At 34.4% G+C, this 20,384-nt stretch overlaps 2 protein-coding genes across 6 annotated transcripts in view; one reads left to right on the top strand and one right to left on the bottom strand.

Annotated features, from left to right (window-relative positions):
• On the top strand, window positions 1-19,780 carry SCRN3 (secernin 3). Of its 5 annotated transcripts, none has more exons than XM_081142616.1 (8): window positions 1-122; window positions 1,939-2,106; window positions 3,563-3,691; window positions 4,259-4,458; window positions 7,107-7,319; window positions 13,994-14,156; window positions 15,112-15,292; window positions 18,064-19,780. In XM_081142616.1, the coding sequence occupies exons 3-8, from the start codon at window positions 3,591-3,593 to the stop codon at window positions 18,232-18,234; spliced, it is 1,029 nt and encodes a 342-aa protein (XP_080998742.1). In that variant the 5' UTR covers window positions 1-122; window positions 1,939-2,106; window positions 3,563-3,590; the 3' UTR covers window positions 18,235-19,780. The 5 variants fall into 5 exon arrangements, with proteins under 5 accessions (XP_080998742.1, XP_080998739.1, XP_080998740.1 ...); XM_081142613.1 differs by having other exon boundaries at window positions 3,510-3,691; XM_081142614.1 differs by having other exon boundaries at window positions 21-83; window positions 3,510-3,691.
• Window positions 11,803-20,384, bottom strand: part of GPR155 (G protein-coupled receptor 155) — a 49,614-nt gene continuing 41,032 nt past the window's right edge. The window contains exon 17 of the mRNA XM_081142611.1: window positions 11,803-11,944. The gene's annotated coding sequence lies outside the window, so the exon portion shown is untranslated. The remainder of the gene's footprint in view (window positions 11,945-20,384) is intronic.

Below are 20,384 nucleotides of genomic sequence, written 5' to 3'. Positions count from 1 at the left end.
GGGGTCAAAGGTGACAGCTTCCGGCCTCTGCAGAACCACAGTTCGCCCCTTTCCCTGTTCAGTTTGGGTTGCGCGGAGGCCGGGTGAGGGGCGTGCACCGGGGAGGGCCGTGCGCAGTCGAGGTAGGAAGTAGGCAGACGGCGGGGGCTGCGGGTCGGTGCTGCGCCCGCTGCAGTTTCAACGCCCCCAGTGGGGTGGGAGTGCGGCTGGGCAGCGGCTCTTACGCTAGAGGTGTTTGAAGTTCAAATCCTTTACCCTGTGAACTCGGACTCGAGTTACCTAAACTTTTCTGCACCGATTTTCTCATCTGTGTTATGAAAGTAATAATTCTCTCAACATGTAGCACGCTCGTGAGGATGTTTCTGAAAGCAGTTGCTGACTAAAGCATATAAAATAGAACGTTAACTCTACAGGAGCGAGGACTGTCTTTGTTACCAGTTGTGCGGTGCCTAGTGCAGAAAGATGTTCAATAGACATTTGTTGAATGATAAAATACACACTGGGTGTTGGTAAAGGCTCTCAGGGCCTTTCCTCCGAAATGGGCTAGGTGCTTTCCTAACTAGGCTGCATGCTTCCTTAGCTTCCCGTACAACCCATTGGAGAGCTCATCTCCTAGTGCAGCTTGATGGCCCTGGGACTACAGGGTTTTGAGGGGACATGACTGTTATAGGGGATCCACCAGCCAACTTCTTTTGCGGTTGTGGGTGTGATGCCTTTTGTGAGAAATTTACTCGTCTGCCAAATGATGATAACAGCTTTTATTTAAGTGTCTTCTGCGTTATATGCACTGTGCAAAACACTTTACACAATGTCTTACTAAATTCTCATAACAGCTCTATGAGATATTTACCAATGAGTCAGGAGGCTAGAGATTAAATAAGCTGCTTTGGAACACAAATAGAAGGAGATCCAAGAAATAAAGGTTGAAATACATACCAAAAAGAACAGAAGCAATTGTGACCACTCTCTTTCCATCACTGAGGAAAAGAGAAAAACTCAGGAGTTTCAGGTTGAAGTTGTTTCATATTTGAATAATTTAATTTTCTTTTTAATGAAACATTAGACTTAAATTTTGTTTTAAAAATGTTTTCATAAAGCCATTTTAAGGTTTGGGTATTATACAATAAAGGAAAGAAGGAAAATATAAAACAATGTGTTCATTTTGGAAGCAAAGTAAAAACTATGAGACGCTTAAGTGTTCTACTAAAATTTAGGATTTAAGATTTTTCTGAATTACAAATGAAGACATAATCTTGATTTTAAATTCCGCAATGGGGGTTTACAAGTTATGGGCGTGAACTTCATCCCGGAAATATAAACAATTTGAAATTTTGTGGACATCTTTTTGTATTTGTCTGATTCAGTGGGTATGTTTCAAAATATCAGCCTTATCAATATAATCTGTGTGTATCCTTCTCCAGCTCAAAGGAGACCCCTTCCTCCTTTCTTTGAAGAAATAGTCTGTACACAATACTGAGACTTTTCAATAAGTTCCCGTGATGAGAATACAAAGATTAATAAGACGTACTCTCAGCCCTCAAGGATCTCATAGTCCAGTAAGGAAACTCATATATGTACATAAATATAGTAAAATATGGACTTTACAACAGTAGGACTAGGTATAGGGATTCTCAAATAAATAGTCAAAGGTGACTCATGGAAGACTTCAGGAGAAAAAGATCTTAGAGGGTAAATTTGACAGATTAGAAGAAAGTACTTGTCATTGCCATTTTTTTACTGATTCTTCTACTACAAGATTCATTCCTAAGTCATTTTCTTACGGATTTTTGTACTACAGTACATGAAGTTTAAAACTTCAACAAACAGCTTTTATTAGATACGGCAATAATATCTCTTGGTGATTAAGTAAGTCTTTTTGTTTTATATATACTTAAAATGCTTTTCTTTTTTATTTTGAATATTCTATATGATTTTCAGTTTAAAAATATGGAACCTTGTTCCTGTGACACTTTCGTGGCATTACCTCCAGCAGCAATTGAAAATAGGATTATTTTTGGAAAAAATTCAGATAGACTCTGTGATGAAGTACAAGAGGTAGTTTATTTTCCTGCTGCAGTTCACGATAACCTGAGAGGACATCTTAAGGTAGGTGAACTACATATTTTGTTACCAATGTGTTTCTTTAAAAATACCATAAACAGTTGTTTCTGTCATTAGCTAGCTATTTGGCAGGTACTATAGAAGTTAAAAATTCAAGAATTTAAATTTGAAAAAGAATTTGAATCAAAAGTAGACTTGCTGATCTTTCGTGATATGGAGGAAGCTGAAATAACAATAATATTAATTGTTAATTCTTTGATCAAGTGTTTGAATGCTTGCTATATGTGAGCTGTTAAATAGGTCAGGGATTTAAAACCTGCTGTCAAGCTTAGAATTAGTAGAAGAATCGGGTGCATATACAGCTAACCCCACTATAAAGTGTGATGGTCTAAAAGTGAAATTTAAGAGCAGCAAGCTGTGACAGCAATGGAGAAGGAACAATTAATTCAGACTAGGGATGAAGGAAGGCTTCTCCAGGAGTTGGGGTTTCAGCTGGAGTTTCAGCTGGAATTTGATGGACAAAAAGGATTCTGATTGGTGTAGAGTAGGAAAAATCATTCCAGATTCCGGAATAACAGTTTTATTATCTGGGAATAAAATTTTTATTGAGACCAGTGATAACATTATCAACATGAATTTTATGTAGTCATTTGGTAGAATACACATTAATTGATTCTTTAAAATTTTGTATTAACAATCCATTTAGCATAGAACTTAAAGTTTTACATTGTGCTTAAATTGCTACCATATTTTTTATATTTCATTGATATTCTAAATACTAAAATATTTTAAATGCTACATGTATTCTGTACACTAGGCCAGTTTTTTGTTTGCTGTTACTATTTAATCATCTTGGGTCCATTTCCACTCTTGTCTCTTTAGAATGTAAACTGGTGGTTCCCATTCTTTTCACTGCTGCAGATGGATGGGCTTCTATGGCAATACCCTGTGTATAAGGGCTACCATATAGGAATTATATCCCTAACCAAGAAATACTAGAATTAAGATTGAGAACTGCTTCCTTAAGCTTCAACTCACATATATCTTCCTTTACAAAATGTATTAAGTTTTCACAATTAGAAACCATCTCTCTCCTGTGCTTCTGTTAGCCCCTCATCTTCATTTTCCTTCATGGCCCCCTATATGTTGTTGTGTCTTAGTTAATGTACAAATCTTAGTTTCTTGAAAGTGAGATTTGTACCTGATTCATCTCTTAGCAGAGTGCTTTATAATAGGAGATGCTCAGCAAATATTTGAATGAATAAATGCTTCAGGGTCACTTCTGAATATGTTTATGGGTAATGCCTTTATTATTGAAAAATTCGACTTAGTTATACTTCATTTATCTCTTTCATAATGGTCATGTTTTCTGATTGATTTTTAAGATTCTGGACTTGGACAACTTTTATTTTTTGGTTTTATGGTTGTTAATATGACTTTCTTTACAGTGTACTTACATAGAAATTGATCAAGTTCCTGAAACTTATGCTGTTGTTCTCAGTCGCCCAGCTTGGTTATGGGGAGCAGAAATGGGAGCCAATGAACATGGAGTTTGTATTGGGAATGAAGCTGTTTGGGGAAGAGAAGAAGTTTGTGATGAAGAGGCGCTACTGGGCATGGACCTTGTCAGGTTATTTTTCTGTTTTATTTTTTTTGCACTATAGAACTTGTCTAAGTTTTAAATTTTGGTGTAACTCTTACATATTTTATTTTTATTTTTTATTTTTTTGGACTTTGATACTTTATAGTATGTGTCAAAAATGCTTTAAAGTACTGGCATGCAGTGTAAAGACTCTCAAATATCATTAATTGGGAAAGACTAAGAGTTGATAATCATGATTCATTGGAAGTACCTAACATATTTTATCAGACCATAACTAATTCTTACAGTAACCTCATGGGTATATGTTATTATCCTCATTTTACAGATGAGATTCCTGAGGGTCAGAGGTAAAGTAACTTGCCAATAAATTACGAAGTTCGAATTCGAACATTGATCTATTTCACTCCAAAATCTTTGTTTTTAATTCCAAACTGACTTCGGGAGGAATAGTTTCAAAGTTGGATTTCAGTTTATCTGTTAACTTGAAGGAATTTTTACTTTAAATATAAATACAAAATCTCATGTACATGAAATTATTTAAGCAAAATAATGGAAATTTATTTTAATCTGAGAACTATATTATTTTTATTTTAGACTTGGCCTTGAAAGAGCTGATACAGCTGAAAAAGCCCTCGATGTCATTGTTGATTTATTAGAGAAATATGGCCAGGGTGGAAATTGTTCTGAGGGTGGTATGGCATTTAGCTATCACAACAGTTTCCTGATAGCTGATAGGAATGAAGCCTGGATTCTGGAAACAGCAGGGAAGTACTGGGCAGCAGAAAAAGTACAAGGTATGGACAACTTTTCATCATTTGTTTTATATTAATAAATACTCCCTTGATTGCAGACATTGCATTTAATAGTCTTTCAAGATTTATAATTCAGTGCAATAAAGGGTTTAACTACAGGGGAAATGAAAAGACTTTAAAGTACAATGGACGAGCACTATAGAGGGCTTTCTTGAAGAGGAGAAAAAGGCAGTGTTATCTCTTTTTCATGTATGTAATGTAAATTTTAAATAATGTGTATATATTTTCTATACAGTAGCTCTTGGCTGTTTTATAGTGCTTTTCCACTTTTTAATAACCCCATACCATTTCTTTCTCCTTTAACTTTGGGCTGAACTCCAAAATTTCATCATTATGGGTAAGGTAGTGAAAAAGGAGAGTGGGGAAGGGGTGGGGATGGATGTCTGTGGGTTAGTGGCTGGAAAGAATATGTTGATACAATAGTAAAGCATTAAAAAATTGGTATTATGGTAAAATAACACAATTGTTTTAGAATGCCTTGCTTTGTTTTCCATAGTTTCTTTGTGATCATTTATTCCTCTCATTTTTCAAGTGAGAAAATCCAGGTATGTGAAGTGAATTACTCAAGGCAGTGACTGAAAGACTTGGAATTTAAATCTTTCCATCCTGACTCTAAACAATGTTCTTTCATTAGAGTACAGACAGTCTTGTGCTCAAGCATGATCACATGCTTCTTGTGTACTTACCTCCTGGATCTCATGGTTTTACAAGGGAGATAAGGTACACATGTGAAAATATTAAATGGTGCATGAATGATATAGACACATAGGTGTTGTAAACATTTAGAAAAAGTAAAAGTCATTGTGAGCCAGAGGAGTTCAAAAAGGCTTCATGAAGGTAGCCTTGAGCTTTGGAGGATTTGGATGTTATTTGTCACAAAAGGTTGTTGTCCTAATGAACGTTTTATATTTTGCATGTATGTTTACTATACAACAGTAAAAAAAAGTACATATAATTGAATTTAGACTGTTTTTCTTATTGTGATAATTAGTCTGATTGTACCATTAAACACTTTTTATTTTATTAAATATGCCACTCTCAAGAAAAAAATGAATAAATGTATTCTTTTGAAAAAGATAGGCCCAGCTAGCCATCCAATGTGAACACAATCATAGAGTCTAATTATCCAGCTGTAGATTAATTTTGCCAACTGGTTTCTCTTCCTTACTAAATGATCCCAAGAACTAAAGAGTTAAACTGTAGGGAATTAACTATAGATGGAAGATTCCTCTCTTCTGTGTTTGTTGTATCATGACTTGTCTAGTTTTTGTCGTAAGAATACCTCAAGTGTGACTGCATTAATTGATTTCTACTTGGCAGACTGTCATTCTAAACCTATCTTAAAACATTATCAATTTTCATTTATCATGATATATTTCATTTATTATGATATCTTTAGCACAGGCTTTTATTGTTTCTTCTATTTTATAGTTTAGTTGAACATTTTGTTTGTAACTTAGTGCCATGATATTTTTGAAGGCCTTATATTTCTGTTCTAAACTTATTTATGACTATTTTAAAAAACTAATTCATACAAAAGACTAATATCTGAAATATATAAAGAATTCCCAAAACCCAACAGTAAAAGACCAACCCAGTTAGAAAAATGGACAAAAGACCTAAAGAGACATTTCATCTAAAGGGATATTCAGATGTCAAAAAAGTACATGAAATGATGTTCAACATCATTAACCATTAGGGAAAGGCAAACTAAATCACAATGAGGTATCACTATACCTCTATCAGAATGGCTGGAATTAAAAATGACACCACCAAATGCTAGTGAGAATGTGGAGACTGGATCTCTAATACATTGCTAGTAAGAACGTACAGGTGCTCTGCATAACAGTTTGGCAGTTTTTAAAAAAAATCTAAACATGAAACTACCATAAAACCTAGCAATTGCAGTATTGTGCATTTGTCCCAGAGAAGTAAAAACTTATATTCACACAAGAACCTGTACATGAATATTTATAGCAGCTTTTCCCATGACAGCCCAAAACAGATGTCCTTTAACTTGTGAATGGCTAAACAAACTGACATACATACATACTATAGAATACTACTCAGCAATAAGAAGGAATGAACTGTTGATACATGTAATAACCTGAATGAATCTTTAGAGAATTATACTGAATGAAAAAAGCCAAAAGGTTATATACCGGATGATTCTATTTATATAACATTCTTAAATGACAGTTGTAGAAATGGATAACAGATTAGTGGTTGCCTGGGGTTAACGAGGGGCTAGGGGTGGGAGACAAGTGTGGCCATAAAAGGGCAACTTGAGTGATCCCTTTGGTGATGAAATATTCTATATCTTGACAATATTAATACCAGTATTTTGGTTGTGATATTATACAAGATGTTACCAGTGAGGGGAACTGGGTAAAGTATACACAGGATCTGTCTATTACTTCTTACAACTGCATGTGAATCTATATTGCAAAATAAAAAGTTTAATTTAAAAAGTAATTTATCTTTTTGAATATATAGTAAATGCATATGGTGCAAAATTTAGAAGTCTGTATCTACATTTAAATAGTGATTAAGAATCATAAAGTACAGATAGCTACACTATGTTAAATATCACTTTTCTTCTCCCTTCACCTCTTCTTCTTTGAAAATAGAGGGAGTTCGTAATATTTCTAATCAGCTTTCTATAACGACCAAGATTGATCGGGAGCACCCAGACATGAGAAACTATGCTAAGCAGAAAGGTTGGTGGGATGGTAAAAAGGAGTTTGATTTTGCGGCAACATACTCTTACATTGACACAACCAAGATGACGATTTCACCAGGCAGATACTGTGAAGGCCACAAACTTCTGAATAAACACAAAGGTAATTTTATCATTTAAATTATATCAAAATGAAAAGTTATATTTTGTGTAGATATAATATGGGTATGATAAAATATGTTTTTGAGGAATTATTCTTAGTAAAGATGTAGTTTTTTAAAGATTTTTTAAATTGTTTTTTAGAGAGAGAGGAAGGGAGAGGGAGAGAGAGAGAGAGAAACATCCATGTGAGAGCAAAACATCAATCAGTTGCCTCCTGCACACCCCCTACCAGGGATCGAGTCTCCAGCCCAGGCATGTGCCTGACTGGGAATCGAACCTGCAACCTTTCGGTGCCTGGGATGACACCCAGCCAAATGAGGGACACCAGCCAGGGCAGAAGTAACTCTTGATTTAGCAATTTAATTGTTTGTACTCAACCTGCAAACTTTGTACCCTGGTCAGCAGCTCAAATTTCAGTTCAGTTCTTTTGTCTTTAGCTGATGTGCCCAACACAAATCAGATGGAGATTTGGGCAGAGTTTTCTACACAGAATTCTTTAACTCTCACCTTTATGGTATTCCCCCTTCACCTCCTATGCCTGTGGTTGGCTTCTAATTCTTCAGGCCAGAAAGACTAAGTGTTTTACAGCTACCTGCCCAGCATTGCACAGCATTGGGCTTCCCACAGGCTAACGCTGTAACAGAAAAAGAAACTTTCCCTGTGCATTTTCCCATCTTCCAAATGTCACCTCCTGTCTAGAATTTTTCTGCTTTTGTTCTCTCTGAAGAGACTTCAGGTAGTTGTTTTCTGCATTTCATTCTGAGTTTATAGTCATTTGAGGGAGGATTGTTCTGAGAGGAGCTTACTCAACCAAATTAAAGCAGAACTCTTTCCCATGTTATTTAATATTCTATGACATCATTTTACTTGTAAAAATATATTCACATGATTCAAAATTTAGAGGTACGTAAGAGTACACAGTGAAGTCTCTCCTACCTACCCTGTCCCTAGATACTCAGTTCTTTTCCCCAGAGGCAGTTCCATAGTATTCTTCCAGAGATGAGGTACTCTTAATGAAACAAATATGTATGTGTATTCTTTTCCTTCTCAATTTTTTTACACAGTAGCATGCTGTACACTTCTATGCACATAACTTTTCTTTAGCAATATATAATGTAGATTACTGTATTTTAATACAGAACTTTCTTAGTTTTTAGACAGATGAATAGTGTTGTATTATTTTGATATCTTATCTCCATATGGTTGTATTTTAACCATTATTGTAAAGATTGATTTTATAAACCATACTTTAGTTAACAGAGTTCCTGTTGTTTAGGTTGTTTTTCGTTTTTCATTATTGAAATTTATAGCTTACATATAATGCCTCACATCCATGATTATTATCCTAGAATAAGATTCTAGAAATAGAATGTGGGGTCAGAGCTTACGCATGCATGTTTTAAGGCTTTCAAAACACATTGCCAGAATGACCACCAGAAAAGTTCCATCAATTTAAATTTCCACCAGCAATATTTAAGTGTTCATTTTATAATATACTTATCAATATGGAATATTATTTTTGTTTAACCTTGATAATTTTGTAGAAAGAAATGGCATGCTTTTGTTTAAAAATATATTTCTCTTTTTAGCAAGATTAGACATTTTTGTACTTACTGAAACTTTGTAATTTTTAAATAAATTGCCTGTTTATTAATATATGTTTTCCCATTTTTATATTCAGTTACTAACTCTTAAAAATAATTTATATGTGGGTGGGTGGATGGGGAGAGATTAACCTAAGAATTTATATGCATATATGCATAACCCATGGACACCGACAATAGTGTGGTGAAGGCCTGGGGGGGGGGGGAGGCCGGTGCAGGGTGGAGGGGATCAACGGGGGAACAAAAAGGGGACATCTGTAATACTTTCAACAATAAAGAGAAATTAAAACATAAAAATAAAAACAACAATACATAAAGTGGAGAGGAAAATGTCAAGAATCCTAACTAAGGTTGCCCTAGCCAGTTTGCTCAGTGGTTAGAGCATTGGCCTATGGACTGAGGGTCATGGGCTCGATTCTGGCCAGGGGTACATACCTTGGTTGCAGGCTTGATCCCTCTGCCTTGGTCGGGGCTTGTGTGGGGGACAACCAGTCGATGTGGCTCTCTCATCAATCTTTCTCTCTCTCGCTCTCTCTTTCCCATCCACTCTCTGAAAAGCAGTGGAAAAAATATCCCCTGGTGAGAAAAAAAAAGCTAAAAAAAAAATAAAGAATCCTAAGGTTTATGGTAATTAAACAAAAGGAAGAAAAAATAGAAAAAAAATTACAAATTATTCAGTCACTGCATCATAATAATTGATTCTGTTTTAACTACAAAAAACTGAATAATATGTTTGAAATGCATATATGATTATAGTAATAGGTGCACCTGACATGAAACTTATTTTTTCCTTCCAAGTTTGAAGTACAGTTCATCCAGCTTTCTGTGCTTTGCCAAAAGAATAAATATCTCTCCTGTACTTTTATAGAAAATTGTCTACTAGTACATTATGGTTAATTTTTTCCTATGATTTTTCTAGATGGAAGAGCTTACCAACTATCCCTCTCTGATAGCTATTAACTGTGCTGCATGAATATCCAAATTGTATCTGTATTCACTCATGTATTTTAAATAACTAGTTTAAATTGCAATAAAATTGCACCCCGTGTTTCTCATTCATTTGAGTGAACCCCGCCACTGAAGTCCCAGTACTTATTCAGTGCTTGCTAGTGGATTACTGATAGCTACCCTACTCAAGTGATCATGTAAATCCTCCTTTCATTTTGAGAATTGTAGGTTTTGAATGCAGAAAACATTTTCATAATACCTATATTACCGCAGCGTAATGGTTCTGACACTGTTTTCATTAAAACTTGCCACTTATAGGAATTTAGATTTGAATCATTTTAAAATCTCACTAGGTGCAGCAGCTATGTGTGTAATAGGTGCCAATGGTAGGCTTTTGCTTTATTGTTTAGTTTTTAATATTAAGACTTGTTTTCATATGTATCTTTTCCCCCTCCTGTATTTTTTCAAATTTAAAAGAAAGATATTGCTCCTGTAACAAGTTGTTTATAAATTATTTTTCTTGAATTTGAAATCATAGCTGTACTATGGGGAAACTAAAAATTTTCTGTTAACATAAAACAGTTGGCCCTGGCCGGTGTGGCTCAGTTGGTTGGAGCACTGTCCTGTACATCAGAAGGTGGCAGGTTAGATTCCTGGTCAGGGCACATACCCAGGTTGCAGGTTCAATCCCCAGTCAGGGTGCCTGCAGGAGGCAACAGATAGATGTTTCTCTGCCACATCCATGTTTCTCTCTTCCTCCCTTCCTCTCTCTGAGATCAGTAAAAAACAAACATCATACATTAGCTTAATGGACACACACTTTCAAATTGGTATGTTTTGTATGTTCAAGAAAATTAGATAAACAGGCGGAGAAATTTATCAGAGAACCAAACTCTGTAAAAGAGAACCAAATGGAAATAATAGAACTATAAAATTATAATAACTGAAATTAAGAACTCAGTATGTTGGTTTAACAACAAATTAGACTTAACAGAAGAAAAAAATAGTACACTGGAAGATCAGTAGAAAAGATCCTGATGAAGACAGAGATATAAAAGTTTGGAAAATACAGATAAGGGTGTGAGAGGCATATGGGTCTCAGTGAAAAGGTTTCACATATGTGTAGTTGAACGTCCCAGCAGGAAAGGTAAGAGAAAATATGGAGGGGCAAAAACAATATTTGAAGAGATATTGGCTAAGAATTTCAGTCTAGTGAGAGGTGTGTCAATTTTATTGATCTCTTCAAAGAACCAGATTTTTGTTTCATTGATTCTTCTCTATTTCTTTCTTTAAAAAAAAAAAAAAGTCTTTATTGATTTTAGAGCAAGGAAGGGAGAGGGAGAGAGAGAGGGAAACATGAATGATGAGAGAGTCATTGATTGGCTGCCTCCTGCACGCCCCCACTGGGGATCAAGCCCACAACCCGGGCATGTGCCCTGACTGGGACCGAACTGCAATCTCCTGGATCCTAGGTCGATGCTCAGTCACTGAGCCGCGCCTGCCCTTTCAATTTCATTGGTGTGTGTTTTTATTTTTATTATTTCCTTCCTTCTGCTTGCTTTGGGTTTATTTTGCTCTTTTTCTAGTTTATTAAGGTGAAGCTTAAATTACTGATTTCCACATTGGCTTTTAAGTTTTTCTCTGGATTTTTTTTTTGTGTGTGTGTGTAGTAATGTGAATGGGGTATTTTTCTATGAAATTTGCTAATTTGTTGTTTTTGATTTATAAGAAAACTTCAGTGTTTTCATTTACATAATGGAACACCTTGTTGATATCCTATTGTGGTAGTTTTAAAATCTATTCTCTTGGGTTTTTCAAGTAGGTAATTATATGTCAGTGGTCCCATTTTAATTTTCTAGTAGAATTATACTTTTAGAAATATAAACTTTGTACAAACTTAAATTAGGCCAGACAAGAAAAGTGGGGAGATGTACTTTCTTAAAAATTGAAGTCATTTTATTCATATTTCAGCTGGTTAATGGAGCAAAGATTGTAGAAAACTGTGATAAATGAAAGGAGGGATGTCCATTTTTTCTGAGTTTTCAGTCTGATGCCCCAAAGTTACAAGCATTGCCTAGGGAAGAAAACGTAGTCTTAAACATAAAGAATAATCACTGATGAACTGTCTGTTTATGACATTAGTCCTTATTAAAATGTCTTTCCCTACTGAATACTACCTTTCTTCTGCTTTACTGGCAGCATTTTTATTGCTCAGTCTCTTAATGATTACTCAACAACACAATACACAACACAAAATAGAATGTAAACTGAAAGTCTTGTAAAATATGGAAGATTTCAAGAAGCCCATGAAAGTAATTTTGGATAACTGCTAAGTCAAATACAAAGCCATTGACAAAAAATGAGGCAGAGAAGTATACTTATTAAGAATTGAAGAAAAAGCTGAGTACAATAACATGGCAAGTGCTTCAAAAGAAAATGATGTGAATATTAATGGATTAAGGACCTGAGAAACTAGATAAAGTCCTCAAATATTTTTGCAAACATTATGTTTAAGATTCTGTTGCAGTAGTTAAATAAAGTAACATTCTCTTACCATTTTATTGGGAAAATTGCACTTGATTCTTTCTTTGTTTTATGTATTAACGTAGTAGAATTTTAACCTAAGTATTGTTAACTATAAGCTTATATAAATTTATTTTTGTAATATTTTTGTTTCATTTTAAAGACTATCCTTTTCCTCCACTATTTGCCATGAAATTTTGATTCTCATTTTAAATGTGTTGCTTTAAATGGCTATCTTCAAAGGAAAGTTTTAAAATGTATTCTGAAACTCTTGAGGAAAAATTCTTTTTGAATTGTTAACTGTGCTTACCTCAGCTGAAATTGGATCAGGAGACTTTCACTTCTTTATATTCACAAATCTACAAATCTGTGTCTATATCTATCAGTATCTCTGTCGTGTTATCTGTCTTTCTCTTCATTGCCTAGAACAGTTTCTGGCATTAAAAATGTGCTCAATAAATATCTGTTGACTTAATGAGAAGTAAACAGAGAAAAAGCCCACTCTTGTATTTAAAGAATTTATAACCTAATGGCAGAGCTAGGACCAATATAGACAAAAGATCAAGGAATGCCTATAGATGGAGTCATTTCAGTTAAGCTTAGTAGTAAGTTTGCATTTGAAGGAGTTTTAATTTGATTCAGGAGGAATTGACATGTGAGAAGATGATGTTTTTGCTACTTTTGGAGGACTGTAGTGTGTGGGGTTAAGATTATTCATTTTATCATGATGTAGTTAGATCCCAGACTACATCTTTGACTATAGATATGTATAGGAAGGAGCAGAGCTGCCTGAAAGCATGCTAGGCTTTTAAAATTTTTTGATGGAAATGCCTTCCAGATACAGACTTCTGAGGCTCTTCTGTAACCATGGACATGTTGTGTTTGCTAAAGAAATAAAATAGATTTTTTTCTTAAAAAAAAAAAAATCTTAAAATATCAAACTTTACATGAGAGCAGAAAACAGAATATAATACTCTCTATTTTATCACATACAATGGACATTTAAACTTTTATAGCCTAGTATAATTATGCACATACAAATTCCATTAACCAATAATGTCTTTCACATGTCTCCATTCCTACTCAGACTACAATTCACACTTTTCCTATAAGAGTATTAATTTTAGGCACAGAAATTATTACAGAAAAAAATAATTTGTCATTTTGTAAAGAACATCTTGAATAATAGTATTGGAAACTAAGCACAGTATTCTCTTAATAGTTGGTTTTCAGAATGGATAGACTCAGATAACATTGATATCATCAGTTCATTGCTAACTAAATGCACCTTAAATTTTTTGTAAGGTCAATGAGATTGAATGTAATTTTGCATTATTGATTCCTTCTTAGGCAGTTACATAGATTTTTGTACTTGCTCTAATGGTTTTGAGACTATATATATTTTTAAAAATATCTTTCTTGCAACAGTGGAATGAGTCTAACAGTTGTGATACAAAGTTTGTTTATAGTCAATCTCTTAATTTATACCTAGACCAATATCTCATTTTATATGTTATCAGTAGAGAAAGCAGTTCATATTTGCAGGATACCAACTTGCAAATTTATGCATATTTGATGGTTTTAAAAATTATTTCCCTAGGAAACATAACTTTTGAAACAATGATGGAAATTCTCCGAGATAAACCAAGTGGCATTAATATGGAGGGAGAATTCCTGACCACTGCAAGCATGGTTTCTATTTTACCTCAAGACCCCAGCCTTCCTTGTATTCACTTCTTTACTGGGACTCCTGATCCTGAGAGGTAAAGTCACAAGATACTATAAACCAGCAAGGGGTTAAGGGGTAGTGTAGAGTCTTTAGTCTTTTAATGATTTTGTCAGTTTTTGTTGTTGCTGTTGTTACACAAATACACAAATAATTTTTGGATGCATTTTCTGTTCAGGTTTTCGTCCACCATTTTCATATGTGCAAAATTGCCAAAACTATTCTCATTTTTGTTGGAAGAAATATTAATAGTTTCTTGTATGCAGTCATCCCTACATTTTCTTTCCCCAAGCACACTTAGCATTGTCAAGAAAAGAGTGTAGAGAGGTTTTCTTATGCAGACTTCAGTATTATAATATTGGATGATTAATCAGAATTAATAAAAAGAGTAAATGATGTCGTGTGCCAGATTTAGATGGCTGCTTATGCATTCACATCTAGAAAATACATCCATGTAAAACTTAAAATATCAATAGTTCAAGTTTGTTAGGATTTATATAGACTATCTTGACTTAAGTCATTAGTATCTGTCACAAAACTTAATGCACATTACATTTAGAAATGATCTTATATTCACTATCTTTCAGTGTTATAGTCTTTCATATTATTGAAGGTATTTTCAAGAAAAGCCTGTGAACCTCTTATTAATACTGCTGCTGATTTTCTTCCAAAATCTTAATCCTCAATATGTAACAATGAGAATTATTCTTAACCTCTAAGGAATGATAATTTCACTTGACACTGTTTATATGACAGGCCTTTTGTTAAGTTCGTGGGAATACAAGGCTAACTGAAGCGTGGTCTGCTGCCCCAAAGGAGATCCCAGTATACCAGGGAAGACAGGCATGGCTATAACTAGTATGACGGGAACACATTAGTATGTAACAAATTAATAGAAACTTATAACTAGAGGAAACCTTACAAGATTTAGAATAATGTTGAATATTTTTATATCTCCACATGGCAATTTAATAAAAGGCTTTTTCTTCTAGATCTGTTTTTAAGCCTTTCATATTTGTGCCGAATATTTCACAACTATTGGACACCAGTTCACCAACATTTGAACTTGAAGATCCTGTTAAAAAGAAGCCACATTTCAAGATTAAGCCTGACAGAAGACACCCACTCTACCAAGAGCATCAACAGGCATTGGAAGTAATAGATAATAAGGAGGTATGATTAGACTATATTCTGTTTTATCATTAAGAGTAGTTTAAAATGTGAATCAATCCATATTTTGAATTTTAGTTTTCTTTCCCTTTTTCATATACAAATAGGTTTAAAAATAGTTTAGGTGCTTGGACTATGGTAGAGCTCTATTATTTTTTATCTTTGGTTAAAAATAATGGTTAAGAATATGTTGTGAATCTTTGAGAGAGATGTAGTATATTAAACATAGTCTCAGTAGCTATGTGTTATTGAGCACTTATGCAACAAGCACCATGGTACTATTACATGGAGTATTTCATTGAACCTTCACAACCTCTTTATGAGGTAGGTACTGTTATTATCTCCATTTTACTGATCAGGAATGAAAGACTTGGAGAGTTTAGGTAGCTTGCTAGTATATATCTCACACCCAAAATTACAATGCCACTAGAGGGCAGTTAACCAGTTTCTTACATAATGTTCTTAAGCAAACAGCCTCAGATTAATTTTAATTGAAAGTGCTTTAGGACCTCATTGATTAAAATAATAATAGAGTTGGAGCTTTTTTAAAAAATGATAAATGCTTATTATTTTAAAATGTAAGCATCATAGAAAAGTATAGAATATTAACATATCACCCAGAATCTTATATCCAGAAATAAGCAGATGTACTGGGGGGGGGGGGGGAGCAGCTAGATGGATATACAAATAATTTTATAATATCTATACCTCTTCTGCCCTCTTCTCTCTTCCTTGGAGATTAAAAAAATAGAAGGAAATGGAAGGGCTACCTAAAGGTTTTAATAGAACCATCAACTGATTCTCTGCAGTGAAGGAAAATATTGGCCATTTTATACATTTTCTCACCTGTTCCTACCAACTCCTCATTTTTATTGCCTATAATTCCTTTTACTTCATCCAAGTAGATGCATTTATATTCTCTCTACATTAAATGAATTAAGTGCTTGTTCCTCTGGGTGACTATTTACTTTTGTCTGTAGTATGTTTGCAGAGTTGCCATGCCTTCTCCCACCCCCATCTTGCTTATGCTTAAAGCAGAGGGCTCTGTCCATACTCTTATTTGCTATGAATTCTTGACACTACTCTTGCTTTACCTGGGTGCAGTTTGTTTTCACTTCTGACCTACAGTGTAAATACTTTTTTGTAGCCTGGTGGTGAGAGGCAAGCGTTTTGTTCTAGGAGTCCACTGTGTGCTGATGGGAGCCCACAGTCCACTGGGCCAGAGGTATCACCCACTGGCTTGGTTTATCCTCGATTCAACACAGTGCTGTGAAATATGATGAGGCCTCTGGTTTTTCCTGCCTCTGCTCTAGTTCCTCAGTGATATGTTTCAAGAGCGCCTGCTCTGGAGGGATTTCCCCTCACGCCTCCTCCCTGAGCAGCCTCCCCACTGCCCAAATTGCTTGTTAGTTCTCAAGAGTTGTCAGCTTCCTTTCCCCCTCAATACTGCTTCTGGGAGGTGAGTTTGGTAGACTTATTAAATGTTTGTTAAACTAAATTAAATTGCTGATTGACATTTTCCTAAGTAATACTGAAGTAAAATTTTAAAAGCTTTTACTATTTTAGGCTTTATTTCATGGGTATGAAATATTGATTGACAACACATAGTAGTGGAAACACAATGGAATTTGAGGGTAGAAGTGACAAAGTGTTGGGTTCTAGTCCTGGCTCTGAAAATAACTACTTTTGTGTCTTAAGGAGAGTCAGTCTTACTTGCAGTTTTAATTTACATTTCTTGATTACTAATGAAGTTGAAAATTTCCTATGTTTATTGGCCATTAGTATTTCCTCTTAAGAGACTTGCCTATTCTTTTCCTTAGCTAATTTTTCAATTGATTCTTGGTTGTTTTTGTCTTCTGAGTCAAAGAGGCAAACTATGTGAATAGTAAGTCTTTGTTATATTTCAAAATTTTAATCTCTATTTATTGTTTGACTTTTTTGTGAAAAATTGTAAATTTTGTCAATTATACTTGTTAGTTTTTTCCTTGAAAGTATCTCGACTTCAGGCTTCAAAAGGCCTGCCTCACCTGAAGATAATTATAACTTCTGTATATTCTTCAAAAAAATATTTAGTTCTTTAATTCATCTGGAATTTATTTTTGCATATGCTATAAAGTAGGGATTCTAACTTTGTTTTCCAAAGAGGTGACCAATTATTTTAATACCATTTATAGGCAAATGTATTTTTTTCTTCACTAATATGAAATGAAATTTCTTCAGAAAAAAATTGCATACAGTTTTATATTGAAGTCCATGTTAAGGTTAAGAATCTTTGTTTTGTGGTATTCTACCCCATAATGGTTCAAATTTTTAAAATTATGCTCAGTTTATAGTAACTTTCCTTTTAGTTGCTCCTTCCCTTGAATATTATTGTTATATTTCCTTTGTGTAATCTGATAATATTATTTTTAAATATAGAAGATCCAAATTTATAAAAATAACTCAGCCTCAATTTTCAGCAGCATTCCCATATAAGTAATACCAGATTTTCAACTGTCCTATTATTTGTCTTTTAGGTTTCTTGCTTATAGACTAATCTTACATAATTATCCTTGTCTTTTCTACTAAAACTAACTAACAATTTGGAGTTAATAAATTAACTCAATCTTAGAGCAATGATTTTTTCCGAAAGAATTTTATTCCTTCTATATCTAAAGAATAGGAAGAGGGGAACCAAACCAGAAGTAGAAACCAGGATGAACAAACCTTGTCTGGAGAGGTTGGTCAGACTTGTGAGTGTGTGTGTTTATTTATTTTTATTTTTAATTGTTCAGGAAAAAGCCAAAACAATGTTGGACAACATGAGGAAACTGGAGAAAGAACTATTCAAAGAGATGGAATCAATCCTTCAAAACAAGCATCTAGATGTGGATAAAATTGTTAATCTTTTTCCTCAGTGTACTAAAGATGAAATTCGAATTTATAAGTCAAATATTAGTTCGTAACAGTTATATAAATGGTCAGCAGTCTTCTTCAAAGTCAGAATCAGTCACCTTAGTAAATGACATAAACATAGTGTGAGCAGATATTATTCTTTAGTATCATTCAAGTGATAGCTTACCTATTAAAACTGCATATACTTGCTGAAATATAGAGAAAGAAAATAACATTGAAATTAGACACATACATCATGGGATAGCCAGCTGTTACATCAGGTACTGACCTGTGTTGGTTTTTTTTGTAGCTACAATAACTTTTTACAAATCACATATTTAATTCTGCATAAAGCATGAAACACTAAAATAATGCATGGATTTATGTTTATTATAATTATATATTGCCCTCTCAATTACCAGAAAGAAAATATTTCTTTAGTAATGAAAAATATTGTGTCACATAGTGAGTTTTTTTGTGCTTTAGGCAACTATTAACGAGCTCTAACTAAGTGTTCAGATTTACATATTAAGTCTTATTATAGTGTATTCATTCTGCAAATGTACTTTTATTAAACTCAAATATGCTCTATGTCAAGACTTGGATGACCAGTGGGGCCTTTAGCTCTAATTATCTAGCATTTTTTTGGCCATACCCCTTTGTAGGCTTTTATGTTAATATTTTTAGAAGAGCTTGTCTGGGAAATTAGGAAATGGGATAGGGAACCAAGACCTTAGGAGATACCATTCCTGTGTCTCAAATTTCTCTCATCTTTTACTTCTGTTCACTTAGTGAAAACAGGAATAGGAAGGAGATAGTAAGAATGAAATAGAATTATTAGTGTATTATGAACATTAAGAACATTTTGATGTATAATGTATCGTGAACATTAAAAATGAATAATAATTTCTGCTCAAAGTTTATAAAACTTTGTTAAATTATATTGAGATTACCAAGAAAGACTCAAAGTTGCAAATATAAACAAAAGAAAAATCCAACTCAAAATAACATATATATTTATTGGTTTCTAGAAATGTCCATGTTAGGTATTTGATTACATCATATTTATTAGTCACTATCATTGCAACTAGGATTATTACTAAAGTAGTGGATATATTTTAAAAGTACCCAGGAAATTGTTTTTTTAAAGTTCTCTCATAAAAACCATAATCTTCCTGATTTTGCTCTTGTTTAATACAGGGCTGCCATTAAAAAAAGAAAAGATAGCTGTGTCAAGTTCTCAGTTAATTCTGTTTGTCTTAACATGTGATTCAGTAATAGGTTCTCCCTAAATCATGAAGACTGTTGGCCAAACTCCATATACCTCCCCCCTTTTAATATACCTCCCTCTTTTTTAATACATGAGGAACTAAGGGTAAGCAATTCATTGATTTATCCAGGGACACATACTTGAGTCTTATTCCTCTAAGGCCAGCTCATTTTCACTTTCTCTTTCGACACCGCCTGAGACCAAACTAGCACCATCTTTCACCTAGACAACTGCAGTTAACTGTTCTACACCCTTATTTCTTCTTTATTTCCATCCACATGAATCACTGCAGCCAGAGTGATCTATTAAAACTGTAAATTTAATCATGAATTTCCCTCCTAAAACTTAAAAAAAAAAACCACCTTAATTTTTAGAGCAGTTTTAGGTTTAGAGCAAAACTAAGCAGAAAGTACAGAGCTCCTGTATCCCCCGGTCCCATTCCCTCCTACCACCCCACTATCAGCATCCCACACCAGAGTGTACGATTGTTACAACTGATGGACCTACATTGACACATTATCACCCCAAAGCCATAGTTTACATTAGGGTTCACTCATTGTACTTTCTGTGGGTTTGGACAAATGTGTAATGACACGTATCCACAATTACAGTATCACACAGAGCAGCTTCCCTGCTCTAAAACCCTCTGTGCTCCACCTCTTCCTCCCTCCCTCCCCTTAACCCCTGGCAACCACCGACCTTTTTATTGTCTCCAGTTTTGCCTTTTCCAGAATATCATAGAGTCATACAGCATCTCTAGCCTGCCTGCCAGTCTTTATTGTTTTTCAATCCTCACCTGAGGACATGCTTAGAAGAAGGGAGACACACACACACAGCGAGAGAGGGAGAGAGAGAGAGAGAGAGAGAGAGAGAGAGAGAGGGAGAGAGAGAGAAACATCGATGTGAGAAACATTGATTTGTTGCCTTCTGTACATGCCCCAACCAGGGAAT

Source organism: Miniopterus schreibersii, assembly GCF_964146895.1.
Source record: "Miniopterus schreibersii genome assembly, chromosome: 7".
Taxonomy (NCBI): domain Eukaryota; kingdom Metazoa; phylum Chordata; class Mammalia; order Chiroptera; family Miniopteridae; genus Miniopterus; species Miniopterus schreibersii.
The sequence above is the reverse complement of the archived record's forward strand: the minus strand, read 5'-3'. Positions and strand labels throughout refer to the sequence as shown.

Bases quoted from the DNA above. Each gene is read 5' to 3' on its own strand.
- SCRN3 (XM_081142612.1), top strand. From the start codon at position 1,500: ATGAGAATACAAAGATTAATAAGACGTACTCTCAGCCCTCAAGGATCT. The intron at 1,557-1,938 runs GTAAGGAAACTC...TATGATTTTCAG, and splicing joins CTCAAGGATCTCATAGTCCA to TTTAAAAATATGGAACCTTG. The intron at 3,692-4,258 runs GTTATTTTTCTG...TTTTTATTTTAG, and splicing joins CTGGGCATGGACCTTGTCAG to ACTTGGCCTTGAAAGAGCTG.